This window comes from Myotis yumanensis, unplaced genomic scaffold, assembly GCF_028538775.1.
Source record: "Myotis yumanensis isolate MYYU_CA2020_CCGP unplaced genomic scaffold, mMyoYum1.0.hap1 SCAF_3, whole genome shotgun sequence".
Classification (NCBI taxonomy): Eukaryota; Metazoa; Chordata; class Mammalia; order Chiroptera; family Vespertilionidae; genus Myotis; species Myotis yumanensis.
This window is the reverse complement of record NW_027223754.1, coordinates 115000590-115014439: the sequence shown is the minus strand read 5'-3', so window position 1 is coordinate 115014439 and position 13850 is coordinate 115000590. Positions and strand designations below refer to the sequence as shown.

General features: G+C 39.0%; 1 protein-coding gene across 1 annotated transcript in view; it reads right to left on the bottom strand.

Annotated features, from left to right (window-relative positions):
• The window catches only part of FLT1 (fms related receptor tyrosine kinase 1), a 203878-nt gene that overhangs the window by 169517 nt on the left and 20511 nt on the right, over window positions 1-13850 (bottom strand). Inside the window, exons 3-4 of the mRNA XM_070409410.1 lie at window positions 1566-1662; window positions 956-1179 (exon numbers count right to left, since the gene is read on the bottom strand). Coding sequence (XP_070265511.1) covers window positions 956-1179; window positions 1566-1662 — 321 coding nt within the window. The remainder of the gene's footprint in view (window positions 1-955; window positions 1180-1565; window positions 1663-13850) is intronic.

Below are 13850 nucleotides of genomic sequence, written 5' to 3'. Positions count from 1 at the left end.
TGGCAGACAAGAGACTGGGCCGTGGTGGGAGGGACCAGGCAGGGGCACAGAGGATGGGCCAAGACCCACCCCTGTGCCTACCACAGCCGTGCGGCCCACAGTTCCTTTCAAGGTGCATGAATTTGTGCACTAGGCCCCTAGTAAAAATTATAACTGAAAAATGACTCATTTTTACCTTTTGTCCTTATTTTCCCTATATAATGGCACATGCCAACTCTTATATCATTATACTTGCTTAAGGAACATGAACTCATACAACTTCACCAACTGGAACCAATTTTGTAGCATTCAAGAGACAATTAGGAACATTACATTTATAAATTTAGTAGAAAGAACAACATTTTACAATTTTAACGTGTAAGAGCATGCAGTTGTGTTAAGGGACAAAAAAAGTTTTGTATTCTATTTTGGGCTTCTCAGTAATCAAGAGATAGAACTAAAATTTTGTCATTTATTCATCCAACTATGAGCCAGTCAGGATACTATTTTGTGAACAAAATAGGAATCTCTCCCTTCAGGGAGCATACAATTGATCGACCAATCCATGAAAATTCTAATTGAAATAAACATTCAGGAAATGCATTAAAAATGCATTCTAGCCCGGCTGGTGTAGCTCAGTGGTTGAGCATTAACCCATGAACCAGGAGGTCACTGGTTCGATTCCCAATCAGGGCACATGCCCGGGTTGCAGCCTCAATCCCCAATATGGGGCGTGCAGGAGGTAGCAATAATGATTCTCTCTCATCCTTGATGTTTCTATCTCTTTCTCCCTCTCCTTTCCTCTCTGAAATCAACAAAAAATATTTTTTAAAAAAATGCATTCTAAAAATGTCTACCTCTTTCCCAGGCCTTTTCTTTCCCACTCCCTAGGAAAGCTCCCTTTCCAATGGGACAGGGTAGGTTTATGACTTCAGAGAAGCTATAAAAAACAAAATGTAGAAAATGGATGTCTTACCATTAATAAATATATAGATTGTAGATTCTGTTAGCTTGTTCTTTGAAGTAGAAGATAGATACTTGCAGCTGTAGAAGCCAGTGTCATTTGCCTCAGCTGTGGTCAAGGTCAAAGTGCTGCAGAACTGCTTGCCGCCCCTTCCACAGGCATATTTAGTTATGTTCAGCCTTTTGCTTTCCTTACTCACTGTTTCAGGCAAAGACCACGAGTGGTCTGTTTTCCCCCTGCAATCACAGATAAGAAAATAAAACACAATTAGGGCTGGGGCCAGCTCCAGGGCAGCCATCTCATTAGGCAGCACTAGTCTGAGGTCCTTTCTTACGTGTAGTCATCTCTCTCTTTACAGAAAAGCGAGGCACAAGGAAAAGCTTGGCAATAACTCAGATGAAAGATGCAAAAATGTTTCGGGCATCCCTTCCCCTGTTTGCCTTTGAGTGAGTGAGTCTCCTCAGGAGGTGAATTACCTCCATGTGAAGCAGGACACATGTGGTTTGCACTTTGCAAATCACAAGAGACCACTGAAGTCTCTACTTTTCTACTCTGAGAGGGGACCTTTCTACTTCGCCTGAGGAAGGGCAGCCAGAGTATCCCCAAACTGGCAGTCACTTACCTGCATTTGATAGATAGCTTCTTGCCTGCTTGTATGACATGCTGGGTGCCATTTAAATTCAGTTCAGGACTTCTTAATTTTGAGTCTGAACTAGATCCTGGAAAATAAATTTTTGAAATGTATTATTTGTAAATTGCCCTCTCATCTTTTTTTTTTAAGTCATATCTTTCCATAAAGGTGACTTTTCATCTTTAACTTAACTTTCATATGCAGAAAGGTGCACCTAATACAAAGTTCTCTTAATTCACTACTTTCTTCTAGTCCAAGTCAGACTTGTGAATATTATATATCCTTTTATACAAAATGATTTAAATAATATCCAAAAGCCCATTAATTTAGAACATTAATAGATTTGTACATGGTTCAAAATGCAATTACATTAAGACCACAAGAGTGTGAACAAAAAGGGGGCCACATACTAAACCTGAGAGGAGGCCTGCATGGCAGCCTTACACACTTAGAGACCTAAAGTAATCACAGAGGATGGCCTGCACATCGAAGCTCCTAACCAAAAGCGGGTCGTGGTGGGTCAAGTCCTAGGCCTGTAGCCTCCTTGACAAAGGTCAGTCTTAACCTTCAGTGAACCTGTCCATTGTTGTTGTTGTTGCATCTAAGGTAACATTCCTTTGAAACATCAGAGTGGCCTCCTTTTCTAGACCCCTCAGGGCACAACCGCTGGCACCAGAGCAGGAGACCACGGGACCCCTCATTATCTTGTTCCCCAAATGCCATCTCTATGTGCAGTTAATGTTAGAACTATCCCGAACATACCAATGTAACAGGAGTATGTATCTCCATTTGCCTTTTTATCCAACCCCAGAGATTTCCCTGCTTCGCTTTCTCCCACCCCTTAATCTTCCACTAGTGGATTTCCTGTAGCCCTCTTATGTCTCCTCCTTTGATTGTAATGTATAAAATAAGCTGCAAAACTGCCATTCTCTGGAGCATTTTTCAATCGGTTGAGATTTTGCTTCCTGGCAGTTGTCAGTTTTGCTCAAATAAACTTGTAAAAATTCTTTATAGGTTTGGATGTTTCTTATGTCGACAGTAGTAACTTATTAAAAACTCTCAGGATGAAATGTTATCCAAAACATAGTTCTAATACCAGTGTGGGTCAACTGTATATATGGCCTGTCTTCTTTTCTGAATACAAAGCATACAAATTTTCCTGGGTTCTAAACAGAGCTCAGCCATTAGTTAAGCCATAATATTTTGGGCAAGTCATTTTCTTTCTGAACTATTTTCCTCATTTGGAAAACTAATTCTGAAACCAAAATCAGTTTTAGATGCCATTTGGTTTGTCTTATGTAATCTCTAAGTTCTCTCTATCATTGAACAGAAAAAAAAGGAACTGTTCACTCCTACGTGACATTTGACAAGCACATCTCATGAGGATTGTAGAGAGACAATAAAATAAACTGCAAACGTGCCTTATAATCTCTACATCTCTACACCACCCAATAATATCCATTCTATTGACTGGCTGCGTGAGCCTGGACAAGTCACTCCTCTCCCCACAACGCAGTTCTCTTGTCTGGAAAATGAGAGCCTGGACTAGTTAACCTTGGCTCTGACTTTCCATTACCAACAGTCCCTGTTTCAGGGCTACTTGAGCCACATATACAGTGGGGCCTTGACTTACGAGTTTAATTCGTTCCGTGACGGAGCTCGTAACTCAAATTACTCGTATGTCAAATCAATTTTCACCATTACAATGACACGTGATGCTGGGCTGATGTTGTGGCGTTCACTGTGACGTTCGCTGCGCCAACTAGTGGTGGGGTATCTGAAGCTGGCTCGTAACCCGAATTTTAGCTCGCAACTCAAAGCAAAAAATATGCCGAGAGAAGGCTCATATCTTGAAAAACTCGTTAGTCGGGACACTCGTAAGTCAAGGCCCCACTGTACTACAGAGGTTGATTCTCTCCTGAAGCTCTCATTGACTGGTCAGATGGAGCTCAGTAAGTTAATTGCTTTTTTCAGATCAATGAATATATCCTCAGGTGAAGATTAAAAAAAAAAAAAAGGAAAGTTCAAAAGAAATATGAAGAAGGGGAAAACAATACCACAATCAGCAGTCTTCTAGAGGAGCAGTTACAGAGGGGCAAGGTTCTTGCATGCATCGCTCCAAGACCAGGCCAATGTGGCTGAGCAGATGGCTATGTGCTGGAGCGCAAGGAGCTGGAGTTTTATCTGAGGACAATCAGGGCTCAGAAAGGCAAATAAATTGTCCTTCCTCTGATCTTAGCTCATATAATGAAGGTATTTGTTGCTCTAAAAAAAGAAAAAGAAAGATCTCTCCACCTCCTTCTCCTCTGCTCCCCACTGCCCCTCCTCACGTTCCTTCTCCTCTTCCTGCTGAGGCAGCGCAAGGTCTAGTAAAAGCCCTGGATTAGCAGGGATAAGGATTGGGGGAGGGAGGAAAGATACTCTGGGAGGGAGGAAAGATATTCTGGGAGGGAGGAAAGTTGGGTAGAGCAAATCTTAGGGAATATTTTTTACTTTAAAAAGTAGATTTGTACAATGGATTTCAAGGTGGAAGATGGAGCTGGACTGTCCCCCAGGTTTTAATGTTAGATCCCAGGTCAGAGATGAGATCTACACGTCAAATTCCACAGTTAAGTCTAGCACGCTCTCTAGTGTTTTTCTTGGGTCCTAATATCTAAAAAAATAAAAACTAGACTCAGTTAAAGGTCTGCAGAGCTGCATTTGAAATTTAATTTCTCCATTTACTCACCATATGGCTTTTGTCATTACTGAATTGGTTGCTCCTGTATTCTCCAGTGTAAAACTGGGGAACCCACGACCTTTCTCACAGGTGTTGTGTGTGGGCATGTATTTGCAAAGATATTAAAGGAACATTTTCTGCTTTTCTGGTGTTGCTGATGATATAAATTAATATTTTTAAAGTAACTTTTACATACAATAGGTCCTGGTATGAAATTACTACTAGAAAAAAATGGTTCAATATTAACTAAGTTAAATTAAAGTCACTGACTTATATGGATATAATTGGTCTACCACATACCCCCACAGAGCAAGTCAACCCATTCAGGTACTTCAGGAAAGCCTTCTGTACTTCACTCATATTTATGGGGTTCCTGAGGCGATGTCTAGCTCACAATTAGTGATGCATGAGCATGCTAGGCTTTTCTAAAGCCACAGCCAGTGTTTGCAAATACCTATCCTGAGAAATGTCTAGGCCAGAATAATTTCTGCCCTTCTTTATGGCATGCAACGCTGGGGATTTGGTTGAGCAATTGTTCGTGTGCTGGAAAAGATCCAGCACCACTTCCTGTGGAAAATTCTGGCATTGCTTGCAGGTAAGCTGTGTGGCTTGTGTGGAGCTGAGGAGTTTTCTCATCCACGAGAGGCCACGGGGAAAAGGCTCCCTTTCCTGGTAGGTACAGGCCATTTCCACTGCCTGCAGCTTTGGTTTCCAAATCGAATGAATCTTTCTTTATCACTAGCAATCCTGACCCTAATCAGAGAGAACCTTTGACCTCAAAGGCCCACCCACATGCCAGCAGAGAGAAGATCCCATGAAGAATATGCCACCTGCACACTCCTCTCTTCACTCCCGTTCCATCCTCCAACCGAAAGAAGACAATACAGCTGAGTGATTAAATAAGACATTGAGACAAAGATAGGATTATCGAAAAGAGTACAAGGAAAAGGCTAAGAAAAATATTTTGCTATATAACTAATCCCCACTGACATCAATTAACTTTGCACTTGGAATGAGGAAGCCAGATAAAAGAAGTTCATTAAAACAAAGGAAAGAAGTATAAGGAAACTGTATTTCCAAGGAACTGGACCTGAGTACATCGCCATTCCTTAGTTAACAGGAAACTAGTTTCGTAAAGATCAATGGAGGTGCCAAGACACAGTTTAACAAGAAAACTAATACTAGTAAAGTAAAAGAAAAGTGAAATATTTATTCTTCAAATGCTTTGAAATGACATTAGGCCTTAAAATATTTATTCAAGGCAGTTTAACATCCCCATACCTGTTTGAGTAAAGAAGATTTAACTAACATGTTTTGGATTACCTACTGCATGTCAGATATGTTTTCTGTCTCAGTAGTGATATATATAAAGATATAAATATGTCCACATATGGCTCCATCTTCACACTATGCATAACTTAGTTTGATCTTCTCAGTAAGTAGCCTGGAATCACACTGCTTGTTCAGAAACAAGTCCACATGATACCTCATTTCCGAGGGTGGAGTGCTACAATTTAACAATGACTGCCCCATTGTGAAGCTCAGATGGGGATCCAAACAGAATGCCATGGTAACCTAGAGGTCTGGTTTACAAGAATTATTGCCCTCTCAATGAACTAGGTGGTCTGTGAACTATTGTTTTCTTCCAAGTCAACTACAATATAATTATGAGGTGCAAAGAAATCTCCTTATATCAGGAAAGTTATTAAATAAACAAAAATCACAATGCAGAACATAGAAATAAGCTTGATCACATACTTCTTTATTAGAAAAAACTAGTAAGCAGTGTGGGCTAATAGTATTAAAACACAATATGTGTCCTTGGACTTAGGTGAACACTGACATTGTGTTATCCTTGTCTAAATATTCTTTTCACTGTTTGTCTGTTCTGTATTATCTGGTAGGTAAGAAAGAGAATAGAACTTCATGACCCTTTAACAAAAACCCCTTCTCTCTCCACTGCCAAGCGTTGGGTAGAAGCCCCCAACACAGACTGTCCTGTAATGCCACTCTCCAATCTTCACCTTCGTCTCATGACAGCGAATGCAACACTTTCTTGCACTTCAGTGGGAAGAGAGTAAAATTCCAAGGAAACTATGATTTTATTTTGCAACCAAATCCAAAGTCCAAATGATTGAGGCTCTTTTTTCAAAGCTACCATGCTGGGTCCTAAAAGAGTGAACTCCCACTATAGGTCATAAGGAACCACACACAGCTCATCATTTTAAGGCTGAGAGAAGACGCATATGTAACGTCTGACTGAAAGTACATGAAGAAAACTGCCATTTGCCCAGACAGCATGGCTCAGTGGTTGAGCATCAACCTATGAACTAGAAGGTCATGGTTCAATTCCTGGTCAGGGCACATGCCGGGGTTGTGGGTTTGATCCCCAGTGTGGGGTGTGCAGGAGGCAGCCAATCAATGATTCTTATGATTGATGTTTCTATCTCTCTCTCCCCTTTTTTTCCTCTCTGAAATAAATAAAAATATACTGAAGAAAAAAACACACAACTGCCATCTTATTGATCTAAGTGGAAAGTGCTTTTACTAGTTGAACGCTACCTCTAATCAAGTACCTTAGCTCCACTTCCTTCCAGATGCCTCTACTCTGTTGAAAAGGGACTTATTCAAATGCAAATCATGAAATGTCTATGCTTCTATTTTTTACTTAGTCAGTCTCCTCAACTCTGCTACTAACTAGCTCTGCTGTGACCATGGACAGGTCACATTTTTCATCTGCCAACAGAGGGGGCTGGATTTAGATTTTTACAATCCCTTCCAGGTTAAAATTCTGTGATTCTGAAATCACAGTAATTGATACCAAATGTACAGTTTGAAATTGCATTCTAAAGATACTGATGACTAATAATAAGACAGATAACCCAGTTTCAAATGGGCAAAGGATCTGAATAGACATTTTCCCAATGAAGATATATAAATGGCCAATAAGCACATGCAAAGATACTAGATGTCAATAGTCATCAGGAAAATGCAAATCAAAACCACAGTGAGATACCACTTCATACCCACTAAGACAGCTTAAATAAAACAGACAGACAATAACAGTGTTGGTGAGGATATGGAGAAATTGGAGCCCTCATGTATTGCTGGTAAGCTTGTAAGTAGTGCAATCACTTTGGAAAATGGTATGGCAGTTCCTCAAATGGTTAAACATAATTTAAACATACAACCCAGGAACTCCACTCCTAGGTATCTAACCAAGAGAACTAAAAACATATCCTATATAATAAAAGCCCAGTGACTGAACAGTGGAATGACCAGAATGACTAGTTGACCAGTCGCTATGATGCACACTGACCACCAGGGGGCAGACGCTCAATGCACTGTACTTCCACAGCTGACCGGGATGAGCAGCGCTCCCATTGCAGGTCAATCCCCGCTGGCCACGCCCCCACCATTACACAAATCCCATGCACCGGGACTCTAGTGTCCATATAAAAAACGTATCCATAGCAGCATTACTCATAATAGCCAAAAAGTGGAAATCTAAATGTAATATAGCCATACAGTGGAATATTATTTGGTAGTAAAAGGGAATGAAGTATTGATACATGTTACAACCGGGATGATCCTGAAAACTTTATTCTAGGGCACCTGGAGAAAAGCCCACATGAGGACACAGTGAGAAGGCAGCCATCCACAAGCCGAAGAGAGAGGCCTCAGAAGAAATCAAACTTTCTGACACCTTTGAATCCAGTTTCTGGTACTGTGAGAAAATAAATCTTTCTTGTTTGAAAAACAAAGACAAAAACATTATGCTAAGTGAAAGAACACAGTCACAATTAATATAATTTCTTTTATATGAGATGTCCAGAGCAGGCAAATCCACAGACAGAGAGCAGATTGGTGGTCTGGAAAGAGGGGAGTGGAGAGTGACTGATAGTGGGCATGGGGTTTCTTTGTAGGGTGATGAAAATGTTCTAAAATCAGATAGTAGTGAAGGTTGCATAAGTCTGTGAATATATTAAAAACTACCAAATTATACAATTTAAAACAGTGAGTTTTGCCCTAACCGGTTTGGCTCAGTGGATAGAGCATCGGCCTGTAGACTCAAGGGTCCCAGGTTCGATTCCAGTCAAGGGCATGTACCTTGGATGCGGGCACATCCCCAGTGGGGAGTGTGCAGGAGGCAACTGATTGATGTTTCTCTCTCATCGATGTTTCTAACTCTGTATCCCTCTCCCTTCCTCTCTGTAAAAAATCGATAAATTTTTTAAAAAATAAATAAAAAATAAAACAGTGAGTTTTATAGTAGGTGAGTTTTATCTCAATAAAGCTGTTATTTAAAAAAAAACTCGACTAAAGTAATCACAGAGTTAAGTTGAAAGCCTAGAATATCAAGCTATTTTGAACTTTGTTGGCACATATGAACCCATTGGTATTAGATTTTATGTTGGTTATTTTTCTGGCTCAAAGCTTTAGAAGGCTGATTTCAGAGAAATAATTTTTCCTTCATGATCAATAACATCACTATCTATGTATTAAAAGCTTTATAAACATACTGCAAAAAAATCACTGTTCCCCCAAATCACAATCTTCTTATGAATTTAGTTTAATGTTAATTTTAAATCACTTCAAATTGTATATTTTTAATTTTAACTGAATTTTTATATAACAAATTTTATTTAAATTAGAATTTTAACAGAGTCCAATTGAAAATTATATTGTGAGAGCTCTGTTCCCTTTTATATTAAAATTATTGATTTCTAATTTATTTGTTTTTAATATGAAGCTCTGTACATTAGTTTTATTTCAAGTGAGATACATCTGTCTTTGATTTCACATACCTTGTTTCCAATAATGCATAATCCTATGTGATAAATGACCTCTTCAGCTAAATATAAATCCCCAAGTATCATGTTTCTAAAATTTGATTTTAAGATTATGAGTCTCTACCAAGGTTGTGTGAGGTTAATTAAGCATAATTCATAATAAAAGATATTCTTTCCTCAAGATGTAGCTTATTAAAAGCTTAAGTCTCACACTAAATCTCATAAAATATATTTGGTTGCTGACAAGTGGGGGGCGGGGAGGTTAAGAATGCAATTGCAGATAAACCAAATTTCCAGAAACTACCAAAATTTTGTTTGAGATGCTAATTCCTGCAAGGCTCTAGCACTTCATAAAAAGTTACATCTTGGTCTTGACCTCTGTGTCACGCCACATGAAAGTATTTATCGGGTAATTTGAATTGCACATTATAACTTAATACACTAATTAGCAAGAAGGCCTTCAGCATGTGCATTTTTCTTTCACTTCTGGGATGACAGAGCAAGAGTCCAGGGTTCATGTTCCATCTACCAAGAGACTAAATCAAAGATGGGAAAACCAAGGGAATCTGCACGGCAGCATCATAACTTGAGTGCCACAATTAACCATGACATCAGTTTAAAAAATGTTATTTTTCTCCCTAAACAACTGGCCTTAAATCAAGGAAGCACCTAAACAAATGAAAGAATGTTTACATAGATATATGCACACCTAGGTACCTACCTACCAGTATGCACACTTTTCTCTTAGTGAAAACGTCATTTGCTTTGGGTGTGGTGGGGAGGTGGGTATAGAAATGGAAGAGGTTTTTCGTGTGTGTGTCTTAGTCACATTCTTCATTTTTTCAGGCATAGAAAAAGCTTCTAGCGCAGGCTTTAGAAATGGATTGTATTGGACAATAGCACTTTGAGATGAACAAATATAACATACTGTGCTAGGGTGGCTGTGTCATTGACCTGAGAATCAACCAGGGACCATGCTTAGGCAGCTGCTGTTCAGCAACAACCGAGGGTGAGGCAAAAGTGGGTGACAGTTGTTCATATGGAAAATAATATAATAATTACTAAATAATAATACAAGAATAAGCGCTGTGTTTCGTGTACTCACAACTATAAACCTAGTTTCCCCCCAACCTGTACATTTGATTTGTAGAAAGTTGCTAATCCCAGGGATTTGCTATTTTCCCGGACATCTTTACATTATGTTAAACGCACTATTTTACCACATGGACCCACAAAAAGAACTCACTGGCTTTTTGCTTTGGAGTGTTTGCTATTGTAAGTGATCCCAAAATTACTGGATTTGAAAGTGTCTGGTCCCCATGTTTTAACATAAAATTTAAAGTAATCATTTATATAGCTTTATGTCTCAAATTCAAGTGTAAAAAAAAGTGAAAAAACTTATTTTCAGTGTTTAATTTCAGGAGCTAGCAGTGCCACCACCCTATAGTTACGTCCATTTAAATAATTCTGCTGCAGTTTGTTTTAAAGCTGCTTTACAGCTCATGTTTTAATTGTCGGTTGTCCCACACATAGCTTGTGCAGCACATGGCACAAAGGACAATCCACAATGAGCCACTGCAGTGGGCAACATCTAAAATAGTCAGAAGTTGGACAGTATTCATTCCATCCAGGCATGGGCTATTGACTTTACTCATTTTTCCTTTTTCCTTAAGCTTTATAAAAACTATTTAAAAGAAAAAATTCTGTGTAGTTTGAGATGTTTACCATGAGAAAAGTACTTTAATAACATTGACATTCCTACTATCACTGTTTAAGAGGGGGCACATCTTCAGTATACCTCTCAGGTTTTCACTTGACACTGGCTTCTCAGAGGGTCAGCAGGACACGTTCATTTATCACCGGAACTGTCACCAGGCCACCATCAGGGGTCTACCCTCCCAATGACCTGTCCCATGCACAGCTCCTTTTCATGTGACATCAGAGTTAATTAAGGTCAGTCAGTGAGAAATCTCCTGCTGGCCAAGGAGTTACCTTTTCCCCCAAAATGCTCTCCTCCTACACCACTGTCCTTTCATGGAATAGGTTGAGAAACCACCTCTCTAGAGCTGCCTAACAACATGTCATTTCAGTTTACCAGAAGATGTCATGAATGTTATCTGAGCTGCCTGGAGCAGGGGTCAAGATCTGGTTGACAGTGCATGAGACATAGCTTGGCAAGTATTCAGGAGAGAAGTCTGGTAGACCTTCATCTGGTTACAAAGGGGAGATGAACAGAATAAATGGTCCTTGTTCCCTAAAAATGTTGGGAGGACGGTTTCTTCTGTCAGGCAGGGCTTAGCCATGCTCCGTTTCCCTACAATAGCAGGAAATGCATTACATTTGAGGCATGCTCCCTGGTCTACGTTCAGAGGACTGTGGGGAGGCTGGGCCTGACGTCATTGGGTATAGAATGGATCACATCACCAGCAGCGGTGTGCTATCTATTGTTCATGTTGATTTCAGGCCAGAATATGTTAACTTTCAGGTTGTGAGCGCCAGAAAAAGATTGCTTGGTAGAGGTGCAATTTCAATACACACATGCAATATATGCAAGACTGTGGCAGCGTGCTTATTGCTGAAAGAGCATTCGGCATATGTGCATTAGAATAGTAGTAATATTATTAAAATGTTTGAACTTACACAGTTATTCATTTGCAAGCGTCAGATTGTATGTATGCAACCCACGATTTAAAGGAAAATTTTCTTTGCTCTACAAGGCACTGGGATTACAGTTTGTTCTACCACCCAATATTTTACCAATTACTCTGTGTCCATTACTGTTCAATGCTAAAGTTCCAGGCGTCTATGGAGATGATGACAGCAGGTTTCTGAATTTCATGGACATGTTATTTGCATGAGCCCCTGTGGCTTCCTTTAGGAAGGAAAGCATCAGAGAAGATTTGGGAAATCAACTCAATATACTAGTAGAAGCTTGCCATATGAATGGTTAAAGTATATAAACTAGAATTGGAACTGTTAAATTTAGCTTAGCCACTGCCTATAACCTGTCATGTAACACAGACAACCTTCAGATTCACACAGTTTTTTCTAGGGGAAAAATATGGAGCTGTATGTTGTGATGCTATTAATTCACCAGAAAAAAATGCATCATGCTAATTTGCATTTTGAATTCAAAATAATGCCTTTAAAATGTGTATAATAAAATGAAGAAGAATAGGCAGGCAGGCAAACATGCGCCTTAACAGTGTAGCTATTCATGCAAGAAAAAGCCGAAAATATTATGATAGCTAACCCAATGTTTGGTCTGTTCTTTTCATATATTCTTCAAATTTATAATCAATTACAAATAATGAGAGTATGCCATCTGCTTTGCATATAAAAATAGGGGAGAAATAAAAGGAGATTAGAAGGCTGAGAATTATAAACTTCTGACATTATTTTTTAAAAATATATTTTTATTGATTTCAGAGAGGAAGGGAGAGGGAGAGAGAGATTGAAACATCAATGATGAGAGAGAATCATTCATCGACTACCTCCTGCGCACCCCACACTGGGGATCGAGTGGGCACGTGCCCTGACAGGGAATCGAACCATGACCTCCTGGTTCATAGATTCAACCACTGAGCTACACTGGCTGGGCCTGACATTAATTTTAAGTTTACTTGGACAGTTTATAAAATCCTAACTATATAGAAAACATTTTCTGGAGTACTTTAGACTGTCTATAAAGACAGTGCTTTATAAATTCACTCACTAAGAGGAAAGTTGAGATATCTCTGTCTTTATAAACAATAATATACACAAAACTCTCTGATTCTTGAGATTTAAATGGCCAAGAGTGTGCAATAAAGTGATTCATCATAAGAAAATTGAATTTTTGAAAGCTATGCTAGCATACTTTCTAAGGCTCATTAAACACTATCCTTGACATTGTATTTCAATGTTGTCAAAATCAGTTTTCTTCTACATTAAACTATTTGAAATATAATTGCTTTTCACTGAGCACACTTTGGAGACTAAACCTGCTTATACAATGGGATGGGTGTGTTGACTTAATGATTCTTTTTTAAAAATTCTGGGTTTCTTCAGTTTCCATGTTTTCTTACAACTCAACAAATTTACTTAGTAAATATTTGTAATAGCTGTTCCTTCTTAAGTTTTTACAAACTTAAAAAAAATCTCATCTCAGATGGAATTAATGTTATATAAGTTTTGTTGGGAGTCATGGTTCTGGAAGGGAAAATAACCTATTAAAAGCAGTGTGCTTCCACCAGCGGTATCTCATCTTAAAAAAAATATATAATTTACTGAGTGTTTTTCACTCATTTCAGTATGTGATATGAAGACATTCCTGACAAACATCACAAGACACTTTCTAGTCATTTGCACCCCAAATCTGGAGAACATTATGTTTAATTCTTGGGACATTTTTACTCATACACTTTCATTAATCTATCTAGAACTTTGTTACTAGAATTAGTCTTTTTGATATCATCCAAGATACTACATCTCTGATGAAAAACAAAACAAAACACCGATTTCTGTTACCAGTTGGCTATCAACATAACAGGCCTTAAAATAACATATGAATCAGCTCATTCTGGGGGACAAGGCCAGAACAAATAGAAGTTACATAAAGCCAGAAGGAAGACGTCTGTGGAGACATAGTAAGGTCCCTAGTATCAGCTCTGTCTGCACAAACTTAAACTACCCAACCCTCTGAGAGAGGCCCATAACTCTAGAAATCTGGGAACTCCTCCCTTATTTGTCTATTACATTCCCATATGACCACTTCCTCTCATT